Source organism: Natator depressus, chromosome 9 (genome assembly GCF_965152275.1).
Source record: "Natator depressus isolate rNatDep1 chromosome 9, rNatDep2.hap1, whole genome shotgun sequence".
NCBI classification, from domain to species: Eukaryota; Metazoa; Chordata; order Testudines; family Cheloniidae; genus Natator; species Natator depressus.
The window spans coordinates 2,088,750-2,109,828 of record NC_134242.1 but is presented as its reverse complement, the minus strand read 5'-3'; the positions used below and the strand labels follow the sequence as shown (position 1 = coordinate 2,109,828).

At 40.9% G+C, this 21,079-nt stretch overlaps 1 protein-coding gene across 5 annotated transcripts in view; it reads left to right on the top strand.

Moving 5' to 3' along the window:
* Nucleotides 1-21,079, top strand: part of OPA1 (OPA1 mitochondrial dynamin like GTPase) — an 83,696-nt gene that overhangs the window by 4,971 nt on the left and 57,646 nt on the right. For 3 of the 5 annotated variants that reach the window (XM_074963326.1, XM_074963327.1, XM_074963328.1), the window contains 4 exons: nt 10,157-10,267; nt 17,349-17,402; nt 19,411-19,515; nt 20,675-20,761. In XM_074963326.1, coding sequence (XP_074819427.1) covers nt 10,157-10,267; nt 17,349-17,402; nt 19,411-19,515; nt 20,675-20,761 — 357 coding nt within the window. The remainder of the gene's footprint in view (nt 1-10,156; nt 10,268-17,348; nt 17,403-19,410; nt 19,516-20,674; nt 20,762-21,079) is intronic. The other 2 variants (XM_074963329.1, XM_074963330.1) reach the window with 1 other exon arrangement.

Genomic DNA, 21,079 nt, shown 5'->3' with positions numbered 1-21,079 from the left:
CAGTCCTGGACCACCTCAAAGTCTCCACATTTGAAATGAATACTGTTCTGTTTCCCCTTTATTAGAAGCCTACCTTTGTTTAGCAACAGATTTTTGTCTGCCTTGAAAGGTTGCTTAAGACAGGTGTTCACTGTTCACAGTCCAAGAGTAAAACACTTCAACTTTTGAAGTAAAGGTCTTCTTACCTATTGTCTTAACAAATCATTTTTGGAGCTATGCCAAATTACTTGCTTTCATATATATTTTGTTGAGTACCACACATGTAATGAATGCTCATTAAGCTTGGTTTCTAAATGCAAATATCAAGTCATAAAACAAAACAAAAGGCAATAAGTGGTTGTATAATAAATCAGTCTTAAGAGGAACTTGTTTCTTTCATACCTTTGGTGGAAAACCCACTTAGATTTGAATGAAACAATTGATTAACTGCCCCCCCAATCAGACGAAATGCTATGGCTACTCATCTGAATTCCCAGTAATAATTCATGCAAGGATCCTCTCTTCATATGCAGAGTTTCTTTACCCATGCCTGTGACTGGCTAAGCTCAATGCTATATTGCTGGGGACTTGAGAACAGAGGAAGAAGAGTCTACAAATGTTTATTTGACTTTTTCTGTGGCATTCATTGCCATAGTATTTGGGTGGTAAACAATGTTAAGGTCACAAGAAAGCATTTTTAAACTTGAATTTGCTGCTTATGGGCCTGGTTCAACTGCCGCAGAAGTCAATGGGGATCTTTTTATTGACTTCAGTGGAGGTTTTATGGAAGGCATTAGAATTTGAATTCAGGTCTCCAGTAAAAGGCTGTGTTACTGTGCTACTGACCCTCCTTAGTGAGTTAGCAATGATTTGTTTTGAATGTTTTAATTTTTTTTCCTAATTGTTTCCACTTGCTCTTTCCTTTTATTTGTACCCTGTGAGCAGTGGAATAATTCTCATTCTGTTTTCTTGTTCACCTTGTCCTGCTTTTCTGGGCACATTCCTCCTGTGTGTCTCTGCTCACCTGTCTCATTCTGCTTCTGAGGACTAAATTGGCTGTGAGGAAGAGGTGCTGGCTCTGGTGAACATTAAAATTAGGGCCCTGTCCATACGCTTGTGGAAATGGGAGAACACTGTACTAGACCTGGTATAAAATAGTACCTCTGTTTTGTTCAGGAACGTGAGATCTGTTTATGCCGTCAGGCAGAGCAGGAGGAGCGTGCTGATAGGCAATCAGCTGTAGTGCAGGGGCAATAATCCATAACACAGTGAGTAGCTACTTTAAAGGTTTGGAATATCAGAAGAGAGAGGGAAAACACTCTAATTTTTAATGCCTTTGCATTTACTTCTGACCACAGAACTTTCAGTTTGCCACAAAACTTATGGTTGTGCTGCAGAAAACATGGGCCCTGATTAAATCTATGGGCCTCCGAAAGTTATTCTTGGTTTTGTTATGCTAATTGTATCCAGTAGCTCTGCTAATGGAATAGCTTTCTTACTGCGGGGGAATGACTCCTCAAAACTGAGGGTTAAAAGGTATCATGGCTATTTAGAACTGTATACTATTGTTATGGTTGTGATTGAAATAAGACGTTCGCTGATGGATAATGAAGATAGCATAGCCACTTGGTTTACTGACAACCAAAATGTTTTCTAGACAATGGGTTAGATGACCTTTCTTCATACTGTGCATTCCATTTCTGATCAGCATTAAGTTGCATTCCATTTCTAGTCAATATTAGGCTATGTTAAAGATTAAGAGGTAGTATGCATACCTTAATACAGAAGTCCCTGACCTTGGTTACTTCCCTGATTCTACATTTACATGTTTTTGTTCTCATAAGTCCGCCTGCCTGGAGAGCGCAGATCTGAAATGATTGTTGCTGAGGTCTCTATAAATTTCTGTTTTCAAGGGTTTAAAATTTTCAAATTGTATAGGTCTGACAGGTTGTCAGTCTTTAGGTGATTTTGATTTTATTTTTGTATTAATTATTTTAATAAGTCCAGTGACTTCTGATTTACTTGTCTTCATGAAACAATTCTGACTATTTTTGCACAACGCCTTTTTTTTTGGTCAGAGATCTCAACTTAATGTATTGGTCTTCTCTCATTAGGCACTGTGGGTACGATTTTCAAAGGTACTTAATGCGATTCTGGCTCCTTTGTCACTTAACTGTCATTGGTACTTACGCCCTGATCCTGCAAAGATTTATACATATGCTTAACTTCACCATTGTGAATAGCCCCATTGAAATAATGGATCTACTGTAGAACCTCAAGAGTTACGAACACCTTGGGAATGGAGGTTGTCTGTTTCTCTGAAATGTTTGTAACTCTAAACAAAATGTTATGGTTGTTCTTTCAAAAGTTTACAACTGAACATTGACTTAATACAGCTTTGAAACTTTACTATGCAGAAGAAAAAGGTTGCTTTTAACCATCTCAATTTAAATGAAACAAACACAGAAACAGTTCCCTTACCTTTTTAAACTTTCCCTTGGTTTTTTTAGTAGTTTATGTTTAACACAGTACTGTACTGTATTTGTTTTTTGTGGGGTGGGGGGGTTGATCTCTGCTGCTGCCTGATTGTGTACTTCTAATTTCTAATGAGGTGTGTGGTTAACTGGTCAGTTTGTAACTCTTAGGTTCTGTTGTACTCAGGGGAGCAAAGTTAAGCACGTGTACATTTATGCAGGATCGAGGCCGTAGATGCTTATGAAAGGGAGCCAAGGCTCCTAAGCCATTATGATTCTTTTGAAAATTTGGCCCTATATAACTAAAGCCTGATAGATAAAGTTGAGAAATTTTTCTGTTAATGTAAACTACTTACTTTTGTGTTATGAAGGGGAAAAAAAAAGAAAACATCATTTGTAAAAGTTGGAACCTATGCCATGGTTCTTCATCATTCCATGTGTCTGTGCATCCTCATTCCCTCTGTGCAGTTTGTACCACCCACTGTGTCAGCAAATGTGTAAAACTGTCTTGATCTTTATAACAGAAGTAGCATTTTAATGATTAATTCAGAGTTTTTCTCACGCAAGATCCCATGAATAGATTTTAGTGATGGTTAACTTTGTTAGGAGAAAACAATGGCAAGTTCAATGGAAGGGAGAGGTGGTTCTTTGAGCATGTGTCCGTGTAGATGCTCCTGTAGGTGTGCATTTAGTATTCGTCTTTTACCTCTCAGTGTCTGTCTGGGTCACGCATGTACCTTGGGCCTTGGGCATGCTCCTGTGTGAGGACATAAGGGGTGGAACAGCCATGACCCTCCCTCCATTCCCTCCTACCACCGAGATGAAACCCAGCACTCTCTGACCCGTTTCTGCGTTGGTGCTCTCTATATCTTATTTAAAAATACATTTCATTGAAGAACTCATTCTTCTGGTCAAATTAGCTGCACTTGGACTTCCCCCAAACAAAAAAGAAAAAGGACATCCCCCCTGTATAGCAGGATTTGAGGGTCAGTTCTGACTGACACCCCCCAAACTGGAGCCAAAAAAGTCATCTTCAGCTAGTGCCCTTTCTAGCAGACACCCCATGCCAGGATTCAACAGCAAGGAGCAGAGAGAGACGCTGGTACCAGCTGTCCCAACATCAAAGCCCGGCACCAAAAAGCAGGCCAGACAGAGCATAAGTATAGCTCCAGGCACTATACCAGGCCATCTCACAAGGAAGGACCTAAACACCAGTCCTCCAGAAACAAATCCCCTACAGTGTCAAGGGCTGAAGCTGTGAGCTCAACCACCTGCACAGCACAAGGAAGGAGTGGCCCAGTACCAGCCTTGGCACCAGTGCCAGCGTTGGTGCTGAGGCCCATCACGGTCCTGAGACACACACTGATTGAGGATTCCGTATCTCCACTGTGGACATCCTTCACACCGATACCACTGCCAGCACTGAGGCCACTCCCACCTAACTGTGCTGCCATTTGAGAGGATGTTTTTGCTGATAGTAAGCCAGGATCTGTCTCCCATACAATCAGAGGGGATCCTGCTGAAAGCACTAGAAGCTTCCAGTTCAGAGACTCATCCCAGGCGAACCACAAGTGGCAGTGGGCTAGTGGTTCTCAGTCCTCATTGTAAAATGCCATCTTAGAATCATAGAATATCAGGCTTGGAAGGGACCTCAGGAGGTCATCTAGTCCAACCCCCTGCTCAAAGCAGGACCAATCCCCAATCAAATCATCCCAGCCAGGGCTTTGTCAAGCCTGACCTTAAAAACTTCCAAGGAAGGAGATTCTACCACCTCCCTAGGTAACGCATTCCAGTGTTTCACCACCCTCCCAGTGAAAAAGGTTTTCCTAATATCCAACCTAAACCTCCCCCACTGCAACTTGAGACCATTACTCCTTGTCCTGTCCTCTTTTACCACTGAGAATAGTCTAGAACCATCCTCTCTGGAACCACCTCTCAGGTAGTTGAAAGCAGCTATCAAATCCCCCCTCATTCTTCTCTTCTGCAGACTAAACAATCCCAGTTCCCTCAGCTTCTCCTCATAAGTCATGTGTTCCAGACCCCTAATCATTTTTGTTGCCCTTCGCTGGACTCTCTCCAATTTATCCACGTCCTTCTTGTAGTGTGGGGCCCAAAACTGGACACAGTATTCCAGATGAGGCCTCGCCAATGTTGAATAGAGGGGAATGATCACGTCCCTCGATCTGCTCGCTATGCCCCTACTTATACATCCCAAAATGCCATTGGCCTTCTTGGCAACAAGGGCACACCGCTGACTCATATCCAGCTTCTCATCCACTGTAACCCCTAGGTCCTTTTCCGCAGAACTGCTGCCTAGCCATTCGGTCTCTAGTCTGTAGCTGTGCATTGGGTTCTTCTGTCCTAAGTGCAGGACCCTGCACTTATCCTTATTGAACCTCATCAGATTTCTTTTGGCCCAATCTTCCAATTTGTCTAGGTCCCTCTGTATCCTATCTCTGCCCTCCAACGTATCTACCACTCCTCCCAGTTTAGTATCATCCGCAAATTTGCTGAGAGTGCAATCCACACCATCCTCCAGATCATTTATGAAGATATTGAACAAAACCGGCCCCAGGACTGACCCCTGGGGCACTCCACTTGACACCGGCTGCCAACTAGACATGGAGCCATTGATCACTACCCGTTGAGCCCGACAATCTAGCCAACTTTCTACCCACCTTATAGTGCATTCATCCAGCCCATACTTCTTTAACTTGCTGGCAAGAATACTGTGGGAGACCATGTCAAAAGCTTTGCTGAAGTCAAGAAACAATACATCCACTGCTTTCCCTTCATCCACAGAACCAGTAATCTCATCATAGAAGGCGATTAGATTAGTCAGGTATGACCTACCCTTGGTGAATCCATGCTGACTGTTCCTGATCACTTTACTCTCGTGTAAGTGCTTCAGGATTGATTCCTTGAGGACCTGCTCCATGATTTTTCCGGGGACTGAGGTGAGGCTGACTGGCCTGTAGTTCCCAGGATCCTCCTTTTTCTCTTTTTTAAAGATTGGCACTACATTAGCCTTTTTCCAGTCATCCGGGACTTCCCCCGTTTGCCACGAGTTTTCAAAGATAATGGCCAATGGCTCTGCAATCACATCCGCCAATTCCTTTAGCACTCTCGGATGCAACTCGTCCGGCCCCATGGACTTGTGCACGTCCAGCTTTTCTAAATAGTCCCTAACCACCTCTTTCTCCACAGAGGGCTGGCCATCTACTCCCCATGTTGTGATGCCCAGCGCAGCAGTCTGGGAGCTGTCCTTGTTAGTGAAGACAGGGGCAAAAAAAGCATTGAGCACATTAGCTTTTTCCACATCCTCTGTCACTAGGTTGCCTCCCTCATTCAGTAAGGGGCCCACACTTTCCTTGGCTTTCTTCTTGTTGCCAACATACCTGAAGAAACCCTTCTTGTTACTCTTGACATCTCTTGCTAGCTGCAGCTCCAGGTGCGATTTGGCCCTCCTGATTTCATTCCTACATGCCCGAGCAATATTTTTATACTCTTCCCTGGTCATATGTCCAAGCTTCCACTTCTTGTAAGCTTCTTTTTTATGTTTAAGATCCGCTAGGATGTCACTGTTAAGCCAAGCTGGTCGCCTGCCATATTTACTATTCTTTCGACTCATCGGGATGGTTTGTCCCTGTAACCTCAACAGGGATTCCTCGAAATACAGCCAGCTCTCCTGGACTCCTTTCCCCTTCATGTTAGCCCCCCAGGGGATCCTACCCATCCGCTCCCTGAGGGAGTCGAAGTCTGCTTTCCTGAAGTCCAGGGTCCGTATCCTGCTGCTTACCTTTCTTCCCTGTGTCAGGATCCTGAACTCAACCAACTCATGGTCACTGCCTCCCAGATTTCCGTCCACTTTTGCTTCCCCCACTAATTCTTCTCTGTTTGTGAGCAGCAGGTCAAGAAAAGCTCCCCCCCAGTTGGCTCGTCTAGCACTTGCACCAGGAAATTGTCCCCTACGCTTTCCAAAAACTTCCTGGATTGTCTATGCACCGCTGTATTGCTCTCCCAGCAAATATCAGGAAAATTAAAGTCACCCATGAGAACCAGGGCGTTACAGGCCATAGTGGGGGCTATCCTCACATGTCCTGTAGCAGAGCTCTTTCCCACATGGCACAGAAGAGGGGGAGATCTTGCTCTCCAGTGTCACCATTAACCAGGTCTCCCATGCCTGAACCATACGTAGCTCTCCATGAAGAGGTGATACCAAAGGAATTCGAGCGACCTCCTTCTCCACCAAAAGAGCTTCCTTCAGGCTAGCATGTGATAACTTCAATGTGTTCCAGTACCCTACAGGCTCTTCAACTCCAGCCAGGCTTGCCCTCCCCATCAATAAGGATATCCTCGAGCCACTCTTTCTCTGATCAGAGAATCAAAAAGAGGCACCAGGTACCATAAAAAGGCCCTGAACATTTCTGTACCCATCCTAATTCAAGGTACGGAAAAAAATCCAAGTCTGGAAAGGGCACCTCTAAAGAGGAGAACTCTAAGAAATAGAACCTTTTCGCGCAAAGGCATGTTCCTCCATCTCATTGCAGCTCTGTATCATGAACTATCAGGCCCTAGTCACAAAATACAGTTTTTTTACATGGGGGAGAGAGGCCTTTTCCTGACACAACTCCCACAGGCTTGTAAGGAAGATTGCAGCAGTCTTTGCCTGTTCTTCTGGTTAGTCGTACTTGATCTTCTCTTGCCCAATGGTGTTGAGGTTTCGTAAAGTCTTGTTACATGCTTACCCACTGGTCAGAGACCCCAGTCCGACATGGTCCTCAGTATTCTCCTTCTAAATCTCAGGAAGCCCCCATCTCCACCTTTGAGCCTCTTTTAGAATGCTCTTTGCACCCTAAGATCATCTTAACTTCATCCCTCAGTTGATCTCAGAGTTCCACCTGAATCAATCAATTAGCTGACTTGTCTTTGTCCCAAAGCCCCACTGTGCACCGGCAGAAGAAATGCTACATGCTCTGGATGTCTTCAGAGCCTTACTTTATTACACTGGCAGAACCCGGCTGCTACTTTAGACTATCTCCTCATTTATTTGTAGTCATAGACAGCCTGTCAGACGGTCAGAGAATTTAATCTCAGAGACTATCCAAGCAGATAACACAGTGTATCTCAACATGTTACCAGATGGCTTGTGTATCTCTCCCCCGAGTGTTAAGACTCCATCACAGCTCAGTGCCAATATCCTAAATCTGTAAGGCAGAGACGTGGGTTACCCACTGACCTCTGTTAAACACTGTGCGTGGAGTTAGCTGACAGGTCAGATGCCAAGGCTGGGAGAGCACTCTGCAATCACTGTTCGACTGATGTAGCCGAAACTCCTAATTTTCACCATCCAGAGGTAGTTGCCACCCAACTACAGTGGGATTTACACTGACACACATTTGAAGCAGAAAGAACGGTTACTTATCCTACAATAACTGTTTCTTTGAAATGTTGTCATGAGTGTGGATCCCACAGCTGCCATCTGTCCCCACTTCCGGAGTTTTCAGCAGACATGGGTTTTGGATTCTTAGGGAGCCTGAGGGAGGGTTGTTACTGCTCCACCGTTTATGCCCTCACAAGGGAGGGTGTGTGTGTGTGTGTGTGTGTGTGTGTGGCTCCGACGGATACTGCTGTTCAGAAGACTCCGAACTTGCGCTCATGAAGAGCATGCACACTTACAGTGGGACTTTCACAGACAACAGCATCTCGAAGAACCTCCGTTCCTGTGGGGTAAGTAACCATTCTTTCCTTTTGTTGCCTATGCCAACACAGTTGTTTGTTATGTGTGCATTATGGTATTCAAAGATTTTTCTTTCAATTGTAATGCAATAATTAAAGACAAGAGAAAGCCAGAGGAAATGTATATAAAATAATGCTATGGGTCCAATTATAAACAAAGGAAAGGAAGTTATATTTAAAACAGACTCATTCCTTACACTACCACCGTTTCTGCTTTGATATTGTACTGAAGACAATAACTTAGCCTCAGAAGCTTTTTTCCTTAGATCTCCGGGGAACAGCAGGCCCAGAGAACAGGTATTGTCGCAAGTAATCACAAATTAAACCAAAACTGTGTTTTATAACATGGAACAGCATTACACACTGTGCAATGCCTGCTTAAAAACTAAAGGGCAAGCTAAGGCTTCCAGAGCAGCTTTATCTCCATATGTTCCTCCTGTTGTAGGTTCTGACCCTTAACATAATTTTTAAAGGGAGACTGTCAAGTCATTTTGAGAAATTCTTTACTTGGTAGCAATAACAACTTTACTCATCAGAATTCTAAAAACGTACATTATTTTTCACTCGTTAGCTTTTTTGTTCTTGTTGGGCAGTGAAACTCGATGGATCGGTTTCATTTCTGGTTCTCATGCATTAGCATGATGCATTTGTGTTTGGTTTTCCAGCAGTGCAGAGATTTAAAAAAACAAACACAAAATATAAATATGAAGCTGTTTCTCTTCCTACAAAGATGGATAAAGCTTTTTTTTTTTCCAAACCCTCTAATTTGGGCTTTATCCTATTTGACAGTGTCTGTTTATTTTTTTGTATCCATCCATATAGTGTGTGTCTGTACTTATGTGTACATGCTTATGTATGTGGATTTTTTGTGTGGTATATGTATAGTTTGATGATACATGAGCTCTGAAGAACTAATTTGTTTTTCTTAAAAAAATTCAAACTTCTGATATTTTGAGGCTTGTTTTTAAACAATGTACTGCCTATTTTGAAACTGGTAGTTCTATTAAATGTTTTCTTTAATGAAAATGTAATGTTACATTTGAGCAGAATATTGTTCAAAGGCTTTTTAGTGTTTTTTAAATAGGTTAATACATTTAATATTAATCTCCAACTTTTAAAACTAGTTGTATGAGAAATTCCAATGGAACTTAATTCACACACTATTTCTGAACAAATGTGAATTTTTAAGACACATTGCTATTAATAGAATAATTGGGCAAAAGAAAATTAGGCACTTTGTTCATGGAGAAACTTGGAAATAAGGTGAAGGTATTAAGCATGACAATTCTGGATAGGTGAGAGGAACTATGCAGTTTAACTAGACACTGCCAAGGTGCTGTAGAGGGAGATCTCTCTCTGTCTCCCTATATACCCATCCAAAAGTCTTTCATTCCTTCAAGTCTGGAGGTTGAGCACCAGGGCAAATCCTCTTTTGACAAACTGTCCAAGCAGCTGAGGTATTTAAGAACAAAAAAAACTTGTTTATTCTCAGCAAAGTTGAACATGTTATCTTGTACATACAGCTGTATGTGTAACAACTTTGTGAAGAGCATCCAAACGTCAGGTCTCTCTTATTGCATTTCCTTCTACTTCTTGTTTAAAAAAAAATATGCTGATATCTGAAAATACTTCTGAAGTGAATAATTGAGGATGTGGTGCCAAAAATCTCCACAAAGTCTCTTCAAACAAGGCTAGTTTAAACCTTTTTAGCATTTGGACACTTTTTTTTTCAATTGACTTTAATTCTAAAATGTAGCTATTTGTTGTTCTGTATGACCTACAGGCTGGCCAGCTGTTTCCAGTCGGCTAGTAATAGCTGTTGCAAATAGGTTTCCTTTTTTGTTTGAACTGACCCATTCATTCCTGTCTTTCATCTGTTTTTATGTAACACTCTTTGGTTTAACATTGTTTTCCTCCCACCCCCAATTTTTCCCTTCCTTCTCCTTGTTGTAAACTCGTGGCAGGGCCTGCTTGGTGAACTCATTCTATTACAACAGCAAATCCAACAGCATGAAGAGGAAGCACGCAGAGCTGCTGGCCAATATAACACGGGCTCTTCCCAGCAGAAGCGAAAGGTGATGGTTCAAAGGGCACTATGTACTATATTCATATTAACCAAACACTTCAGCCTCCTTCATTTGATGTAGAAGAAGCTAATTTTAATCTGATCACAGGCCCAAATAATTATTACAAAAATCTTTTTGCAAGAGCATTTGGTGTTAAACTGGTTCTGCTTCCTGTCACTCTAACTGGGGGCCATTAAATGACTGGATATGCTGGGGACAGTCTTATAAGTAATTTAACTTCAGTTTCTGAAACCTTTGTTTACTTCTAAATTGACCTGTATTTCAGATTAATATACAGTATTTCTAGAAATTGGATTTAGGGAAGACAAAGAATCCTAGTCAGCCTTAAACTGAGGAAATGCTGATTTAGCTTCCCAATTCTGACATCAGATGCAGTATTTAGAAAGTATATCTCAGACATATCCTAGTTCAGTTTATTCTCAGTGGAGTGATAATTCTATCTAAAACAACCTGTAATATCGTATTAGGATAAAACCATAAACATTAAACTCCCCGATATAATTGCAATGATAAAGATAGCCCGTGACAAAATTAGTAATAACACAATAGTGAGCATTAGCGGGTTACCAGTGTCTGATGGCTAATGCCCGGGCAAAATCTGATATTCATAAATATAAACAATATATAGCCAAACACCTGTCAGGAATGGTCGAGATAATATAGTCCTGCTTTGAGTGCAGAGGACTGGACTAGAGGACCTCTCGAGGTCCCTTCTAGTTCTATGATTCTATGAAACCTAGTAAATGTATCTCAGTAGCTTTCTCTTGCCTAGCTTCCATCGTAAATCACAGTCCAAGCTGATTTGGTGTAGCTATTCTGTTGGTCATCTATCCATTACTTTACTTGGTGCTAGAGTTGGATTTTTAGCATTAGCACGTTGCTGACACATTGCTTTCTAGATTGGGATAATTTTAGTAGTCTAGGGTACTTCAGGGCTAATTTTTGTAGCCAGTATAATTCTGTACCACTTCTGTGACTGTGAAAACACAGTTATCTGTAGTTCCCATGTCCACAGAACCTACAGTTCATTCTGACTTTTCACAATTCCATAGCTTTGGAATTAACCACTGGATACACACCTTTAACACTCTCTGCGTCTGAGGTTGTATGAGAGAGAGAGATGGAGAAGACTTGAAATAAAGTTCTGTAGATAATGTTGTATGTAGCCATGCGTTGGTTTTCACCAAAGGGCTTGAAGGCGTTAAAAATCTTAAAAGAGGTTGCATTTTAAATGTAAGTATTCCAGTCTGTCTCCAGCATCCTTTGTCAAGTTACCGTTAAATGTTAAGTGAACATTCCTTGCCACGTTGCAGCTCAAGAACTACCCTTCCTCCTCCTCCTCCTCGTACAACTATGGGAAAGATGAGTAGTGAGGGGGAGAGGTACGTTTCTTCATGTTTCATTTTTTAGCTCATTTAGGTAGTATACCTTGGGGGTTTAGAGAAAACTGACCAGTCCTGCCTTCAACAAAACAACATGATACATAATAAAGATGCTGGAAGTGTAATGCACTGGAGTCTGACTACTCCGAGAAGAATTTGTCCAATAATAGGTTACACAGTCCTTCCCACTTCCCAACCAGAGCAATGTTGCTGGTAAAAGACCAGGGATACCTTTAGCCGACTAAATCTGCCTGTTTGTTTACTGATTCCTTTGCATAATAAGAGTGACTCCTTCAATTCCTTTGTCAGGTAGCATGCAAAGTCTGTGTTTAAGGCAGAGCTAGGTAGTTTTTTTGTCTTAAGCGCAATGTGTTAATTTGACTGTGCTGAAGGGACTACATTCTGAAACAGAAAGCAAGAACATTAGGGAGTAATCCCCACTTTTTTCTAAAGCCTTTTTAAGAAGAGTGCCTATTTGTGTAGTGTGGGATATATGAAAACTTAAAACAGTTGCTGGAAAGGGAATACAGTACTTGATATTTAAACTTTGGCTTCATTTTTTGAGGAACTAGCAAAGAGTTTATTTTTTCAGGATTAATCTATTTCTACAGAGAATTCCCCATCATTATTGCTCTTTTGCAACTAATTCCATGGCCTTGGAATTGCAGAAAAGATTTGATGTCTATCTCAGTAAATAACTTACAATCCTGTAAGGGAAAGTCCTAAATTTATGTCCAGAATGCTTGAGCATCACGTTCCTTGTAGAAATATCAAAGCCGATTGTAACATTTAGATGTGCAGTTGTGTGCTTTGATGCATGCCAGTGGCGAGGAATGATGATGAATTTTATTTTGCTGCAACGAACCCATTCGTTGTGAAAAAATTGAATGGCCGGGTAAACAGAGCACTTGCTGTACACACCTTAAAATGAGGATGTAATGTAAAGATTCAGTCATTGGGCCAAGCTCTGTCTTGGCAGAAACAGGTGCAACTCCCGTTGAAATCAACCAAGTTGCTGCCACTTATGCTATGGCTAAATTTACCTCACTTTTCTTTTGCAAGCTGATATGTTACCTGTCTACTTGAAAATATGATTTTCATTTCCATTCCTCTAAGCCTGAGTATTCCTGTTCCTTTCCTTTAGTATCTCATTGACGTTGTCAGAATATGTAATGAACAAACCAAGCAGCAGAAGGACTTGCATGCACCATGTGATACGGATTCTCCTCACAGTCATAAAAATAATTAAACTGCAGAATCTAAATTTCCCAGATTTTCATCTTAATTTGGGATTTAATCTACAGTCTAAAATGTTTGTATAATGTAGATTGTGTATTTTAGATGGAAATTTATGAAAATATTACTAAAAGGGCACCTGATAACTCATTTTTTTAATACCCTTATACACTTGTAATTCTTTCCCTGTAGACTTTTATTGCCCACTTGGCAAATACTGTATTATATTTAGCTGAAGGGTTTGTTGTATAGCAAGAACTCGTATGGCTGCATCTCTCTGTGCATTGACGTTTTCAGTGATGCCACTGGGAATTGTTATAGCTCTTAATGTTTAACTATGAGATGTTCATGATTTGGGACAGTTTTGTGATATCACGTCAAACTTGTGACAATCACACAGATTTTTAAGGTATGTAGGTACCTAAAGATGCCAATAGGTGCCTCCTGGGATTTTCAGAAGTGCCAGGACTTGGTCCCTGTCTGGCCCTATGGTTTTTTTTTTTTTTTGTCATTTATGGTTTTTTGGATGAATTGGATTGACAAAAAAATGTATCCACACAGCATTTGAAATAAGATCTAAAACAAGTAATAAATGGATTTGTATGTTTTGTAAAAAAGTTGACAGTTTCTTTCATCATGTCAATTATTATCAGGCACGGGTGACCATGTTGTTACTCTGTAATTTGCTGAAAAATACTGCAGTTATGACTAAGGCTACATTTTAGTCATGGGTATTTTTAGTAAAAGTCATGGATAGGTCATGGGCAGTAAAAAAAAAAAAAAAAATTAACAGCCTGTGATCTGTCTGTGACTTTTACTAAAAATACTGGTGACTAAAACTTGGGGGTGGGGGGAGCTGCCTGGCGGCCCTGCTGCGGGGAGGGGAAGGGGGCGTGTTGGCAGAGCTGACAGGCTCCCTACCTGGCTCCCGACCCCCCCCCCCCCCAGCCCCAGCAGCAGAGTTTGGGTGTGGGAGGGGGCAGGGGATTGGGGCATGGGCTGGGGTGAGGTGGGCTCTGGGCGACGCTTACCTAGGGAGCTCCCCAGAAGTGGCGACATCCCCCTCACTCAGCTGCTAGGCGGAGGCGTGGCCAGACAGCTCTGCATGCTGTCTCTGCCTGCTGGCACCGCCCCCGTACCTTCCATTGGCTGCCTCCCAGCCAATGGGAGCTGCGAAGACAGCGCTCTGGGCAGAGGCAACAGACAGAGCTGCCTGGCCACGCCTCCACCTAGGAGCTGAGCGAGGGGGATGTTGCTGCTTCTGGGGAGCCTCTGAGATAGCGCCACCCAGAGCCCGTCTCACCCTATCCCATGCCCCAATTCTCTGCCCCCTCCGACACTGAAACTCTGCTACTGGGAGGTTGAGCGGGCGCGGGGGCCCGAGACTGCCGCAAGGGCTGCCTGAGTTGCCCCTTTGCCAGGCGCATCGGCCACTGCAAGTCATGGAGAGGTCACAGAAAGTCATGGAATCTGTTACCTCCGTGACAAACTCACAGCCTTAATTATGACCAATGTAGAAATGCTTGGGAATATTGTTGTGAATGAAATATTCTAAGCGAAAAATATGAAGGTGCTAACTACAGCCAGGCATAGAAACGCAAAATAAATGAAACATTTAGCTTAAAGCACATGAATAGTTTCATTGAAATCAATGGGACACACAGATTCAGTGGGAAATCAATGGGACTGCAGATTTCACTATAGTGTTCTGCTGGTGCACATTAGGCTTTGTCTACACTACACAGTTAGGTCCACCTAAGGCGGCTTATTTTGACCTAATTATATCAATGTACACACTGCAGCCTTGTCCCATCAGTGTAAGTGTCCTGCTACACCAACATAATGACTCCACCTCCACAAGACACACAGAGCTTATGTCGGTGTAGTTAGGGTGATGCAGTGTTTGTGTAGACGCTGTGTTACTTACATTGGCTGTTGACTGCCTTGTTGTCAAGAAAGCCAGGTAGCTAGAGCCCGGCTGCAGGGAGGTGAGAAGCCCGGGGCAGGGGTGGGGCAGAGAGGAGCAGCTGTGTGCCCAGCTGGGAGCTGAGAGCCTTGACTCTCAGCCTCCCCTACTGCCCCTTTTCAGTTGGTTGGACTCACTCCTTGTGAGGACACGCACCACTGACAGAAGGAGGGTAGTGTGGACATCCGCCCCTGCAGTAATTACTGTGGTGGCTGTAAGTCGACCTAATGCGGGTTGATTTAGGGCTGTAGTGTACACATGTCCTTAGTTCTGACATAGTCTGTACGTTACTGCTAGAAGTGTCTCAGTGCTGCATATTTCCCTGCCGTATATTGTGGCACATCGTTAGAGGGCTGCTTTCTAGGAACTAGAATAAGGTTACCACAATCCCCTCCTTTGTGACTGACAGCAAATTTCATCCCGTGTCTACTGAGAAGAGAGATTAGTGCATTATCTGCCCATCTACTCCTGAAGTGTAAAATGGCTTAGGTGGAGAAAGGAGAGTTGTGACCCACTTTGAGAGCATTCTTAGGATTCCAAAAAAGCATTGTTTGTTTTTCCTAAAATTCCTCAGGCATTTTCAGTAACCATTTCGGGGGGAGAATATTGAATATTTGTCTAGATATCAGCGGTATATTTATAGTGAACAAAATGAAAGGCGGCCATAACAATGACTAGTATAATCCCCTTCACTATTTCATTAAAGATTTATCAAACCTCCAGGAAAAGCTTTCTTAAATGCTTTTGAGAAGAGGGACATAGCTGTTTTTTGGATGTCTGCATTGCCCAGAAACATTTTCTGTATTCCTTTTTTTGTGTTTTCCTCTTTTCTTCCTTCACTGTTTTCTTTCCTTCCTATCCTGGTCTCTCCCATTATATCCCTGCTGTGCTTTCTATTTGGGTGTGTGGGTGGGTAGATATATCTCTGTTTGTTTAGACATACTGTGTATTGCTAAAGACATCAAGCCACCTTCTCTGTGCTGAACTCTTCTTAGTGTCTGTTGCCTTCATGTTTCCTGTGCTGTTGGTCCACTGGTGGAAACAGAAGGTGGCCTGCTTCCAGCACTTTATCTTCAAGGATCAGCTAATGAATAAGAAAATAATTGGATATGGAGAGGATTGTAATTTGGCATTGCCTATTGCAAAGTAAATACATGGGCATGTGTATCTTATAGATTAAGAAACTCCAATAAGCCAGTTGCCATGAAGAACTGGGAACTGTCAAGCTGCCAACAGTTACTATGAAATTAAAGAGTGACTGCATTGGTTTGTGTCCTATAAATGACATGTTATCCATGTATTAAGTTGATATTCTCCTTTCACTTCAAGCTAATTTGTTTGAATTGCAAATATTTAAAGTGACTTCATTTTAAAGTTGAGTTGAATTTCTTTATATTGGTATTATTACTTCATCTTTTCATTAATCATTCCTTCTTAATTGTCCTTTACGCTTCATCTTAGTTTTAAAATACTTGCATGATTCCTATTTTTGGTATTTCATATTGAACTTGTGACCTTAATTACATTTCTGAAGAAACAGATTGAAAGTTCCATCTGTTTTCACTTTCTTTTTTAGATCTACTTTACTTTACAAATTCATTTTTGAAAGGATTTGACTAAAAATCCCTTCATGTTTGCACAACTATAGTGAGATCACACTTGAATTCACCGGTCACTGAAAAATTTTACATTATGATCACTCTTCTACATTGTTTCCCACATTTTAATATTGTCTGAGTGACTGTGTATGCTAATGTAAAGCATCCCATCAAGATTGCTGGACAAATTAAAATAATGGAACAGTAAAATATACTTAATATTTTTGCAGAGTACAGTTTTCCTTTTAGAATTTGGCTACATAAATAAATTAATACGGTGCTCAGTTGTGTACAAGACACAAAGAATGTGATCCCTAACCTCTGGCATTTATAAATTTTAAATATAAACACCTGACAAGAATGCACTGCACAATCTAGAGGATGCTGATAGTTTAGAAAGATTTTATGTATTGGCATACCTAGCAGGGAGTGGTATTGAACCAAATCGATACGAGTTTGTGTTTGCATCTTAAAAGTGGCGTACTAATTAAACAAATAAATATTTAGGCCCAGACAATTCGGCCACCTGACTTTATCAGTCCCTTGGTGGGGGAGAAATTCTCTGAGGAAGCTACTGAATTTTATTGATCATTAAGCCTGATTTCTCAGTATCTGGTCCTGAAGGTGTTAATTTTTCTACTGGCTTGCACAAAGATTTAGACTTCATTTTATAGAATCTTTCTGCTTTTGGCGGAACCTTTAGCCACTTTAAATGCCAAATGATGATTTGATTTAAGAACTTGATTTGACTGGAAATGCATGCTTAATCAGTTCTTTTATGTTTAATAAAGCTTCTGGTTTGGGATTCAGTTGCACACTGAGGATAAACTAAACATATGTGCTGTATAACCAAGCAATGGCCATGATTATGTTTCTTAATGTTGTAGGTCTCTGACAAAGAGAAGATTGATCAGCTTCAAGAAGAACTTCTGCACACTCAGGTACGTAGTCCAGGTAACAAGGAACCAAAATTCGGAGGACCATATGTGCAAAACTCAAATTTACTGAACAAAAATGCACCTCAAAATATGACATCTTGCAGAAATTGAAGGAATTTTTTAAAGATTATGCCTGGATCAGATGCTTCTACACTACAATTGATACTCCATCCTGAATTGGACAATGTGTTAGATTTACCTTTTTTTATTTTAGAGCTTTGTTGATTTGTCTTGATTTTTTAGTGTTTGCTTAGCTGGCATACTTTTGTCATAGAAAGGAAATGGGATTATACATAAAAAGATGACATTTTAATCTCTTAATCCATGAAATCACATTTCTAGGAGAGACACAAAGCTCTTAAAATGCATTAGACAGTCAAGCACCGGGGATCTGAGTGTGGAACAAGAGAAAGTTCTGTAATATTAAAAACCACAGAAGGTGGTATGCTAGTCTGTTTATAGTCACAGTAGAATTCACAAGAACCGGTGTTTCCATTTCTTCCAGAAGAAGAGTTGCATTGTTGGCATAGGCACAATTAGAATATGTGGTTCTCTTATCAGACAGGTTTACACCAATCAGTAACCATTTCCCTCCCATTTAAAGCCATTTTTATAAGAGGTGTTGTGATATCCTTGCAGTGTGAACAGCTGCTAATGGCAAAGTTACAGAATTTTTTCCTTGGGATATTTTTGTCCATTTATCAATGGACTTTAGCAATCTGAAGCCAATAGAAGTGCTCAGGAAACTATCTTACAACCTTGAGCCATGCTGACAACTACTGGCAGAGCTCTTCAATTTTCCACCTTTTTCAGATGCCCAGCCCTTTTTAATTTTTTTTTAAACTATAAAGGCTTGAAAAAGGCTCAAACACCTGACACTTTACAACTTCTAAAACTTTTTCCCCCTTGAGCTGTAACAATTTAAAATAGTCTGCCTTTCATGTCAGCCCGGAGTGAATTGGAACAGTTGTTCTAGAAACTGTGACGGGCAGTGGGGCCACAATATTCAATTATGGACCTAAAACAGGCTTCTAAATCCACATGTAGACACTGAATATAAGGATCTTTTTCTTGGTAATGGTGAGCACCCACAGCTTCCACTGATACATTAGTGACATCTGTGGGAATTGTGGGTGCCCAGCACCTATGAAATTCAGGCTGCTCATTTTAGGTGTTTAAATATGAATTTAGATGTTCCAAGTTTGAGCATTTTGGCTTAGTCCCATAGTTCTAAAATAGTCTGATGCTGGAGGTACCCTTTGCTTCTGATAGCTGAAAAATATGCTGTCCAAAGCATTGGTTTTCAACCTGTGGTCTGCAGATGCAGTGGTCCATTGACTGTGTCTAAGGGGTCTGTTAAAGGTTGTCGTTACCATAGAACAGTGATTTTCAACCTGTGGTCCACGGACCCTAGGGCTCTGCAGACTGTGTCTGATATTTGCAAAGGGATCTGCACCTCTATTTGAAATTTTTTAGGAGTCTGCAAATGAAAAAGGGTTGAAAACCACTGGTCTAAAGCATTTTTGTAAAGTGTACACAATTTGTAGAAGAAATATCAGTGAATGATATTCCTGTCCCTGCTTCCCTCACCATGAAATCCTTCATGGACCATAGTTTGATAACTTCTGGTTTAGGCTCTTACTACGTCCTCTATATCTAGATTAACTAAGAATGGAATATCAAATGAAAGGACATTTTTAATAAGGTCTCTTTTTGTTCTCTCCTTTCCCTGATTTTTGATGTATTTCAGGTGTTTTTCTGGTTGTTTAAAAATTTTCATTTCAATCACGATAAAGGTATAGTCAAGTTGGTTCTTCAATCTGTCATTTTTGAATAGTTTTCACTTGGTTATGTAGGATTTTAACAAGCTTTCAGTGGTTAAATATTTTCTGTCGTTAGGAAGGACTTGTTCGGAGAGTGATTTTTTTTTTCCCATATAATAAAATTCTTAGATAGGGAAAAGTTTGCTAATCTGTGCACACTGTTTTCTGTTTGTGCTACTGTTTTGTAGCTGAAATATCAACGAATTCTTGAGCGCTTAGAGAAGGAAAACAAAGAACTAAGAAAGCTGGTGTTGCAGAAAGATGACAAGGGCATTCATCAAAGGAATCTAAAGGTACTGTATCATATAGTTACATGGTAGTCCCTCAGAAGTGTGAGATCAGAATTAGTGCATGAGCGCTACAGTGCTTCATTAATACTTATTTAGCAATTGGTCTTTTAGCATCATAAATGCATCTTAACGTTTTTAGCTATTGATGAGTGGACTTTACACTTAAGGATACTGGGTAAGCAATTTCAATGAACCTCATTTCTAACTGTGCTTTAACTGTATGTAATTACATGTGTATAACAAGAACTGAAGTTACTAAGTCTCTCTTGAAGATTACATAAATTAAAAAGTTGGATTTGTGGTTTGTGCAGCATTATGTAACTAAAATCTACATTATTTTAATTTAATTATAAAAATATTCTTCTAGCTGTTTGTATACAGTTCTTTAGCACCTCCATGGTTTGAAATGGGACTTTGAAACTTGGCAGAGAGGTAGTTCTGAGATCAAGGAAGTATCTTTTGATGGCCCCATATAAATCCATGCAGATTTAACGAAATAAAGAGTTGTTGAAAAAAAATCACTATTTTCAAGTGTTTTGCAAAGTATAGTTTGTTCTTCACTTGCTGTCTCAAGCTCTGAGCATTCTATCAAAACTGTGCGTACACCGCCTCTTTTCAGTCTCCCTCATGTAGAGTACTTCCAAATGAGGCACAGACAAAACGGATCTTCCTCCTGGGAACCAGGAGATAATGAGTTTGTCACACTTGTACTGACTGAGGTTATTAGTTATTGGATTCGCAACTCTGGTGATCGAGCAAACCCTCTATACAAGCTAGAAATTGAACCTAGATCTCTTATATGGGAAATCCATCATTCAGCCACTTTACTACACTATTTCAGAATCTGCCAAGCGTAAGTACTCGGCTGTGCTGTCTGTAAAATTGGGCATGACATGTATATGCACCCCATTGTTTCAATAAGCTAGAAATCCTTCTGCACAGGATAACAGACTACTTCTGCTGCCAGTTATTGTAGTTAATACTTTAGCTAAAATGGAAGTGGTCTGTGCTGCGGCACTGAAGGTTTAAGGCTCAAACGTTGATGAGAGTGTAAGCACACAATAATCTTCTCTTATAGGACCTCAAGATGAAAACTGTTGGCATTTGGTCTTAGCTCTTTTAACCCGTTTAGTTTTCACTCCTGTATTTCAATTCTTTTTAGAAATCTTTGATTGATATGTACTCTGAAGTTCTAGACATTCTGTCTGACTATGATGCCAGCTATAATACCCAAGATCATCTACCTCGGGTAAGTCAGTGAAGTCTTAAAGGATTATGTAACTTTAAGCGAAAATGTTACTTCCTGGAGTGAGTAATATAGTATACCATGCATGAAAAAGTTGTAAGTGTTGGTTTGCAGACCCCAGATTAAGAGTTAGGGGTGATGTTAATCTTACACGCAGAAAAAACAGCCTAGATATTTAATCTAAAGACCTTCATATATCCCAGAATGATAAAAATTAGAGTTAGTCCATTTGCCTGATAATGCAGGACTTTTCCCTATAGTGTAGTTCTGAATGTTTTGTTCATTTCACTTTTAAATGATTTGTCAAACCTGCAGCCTTGA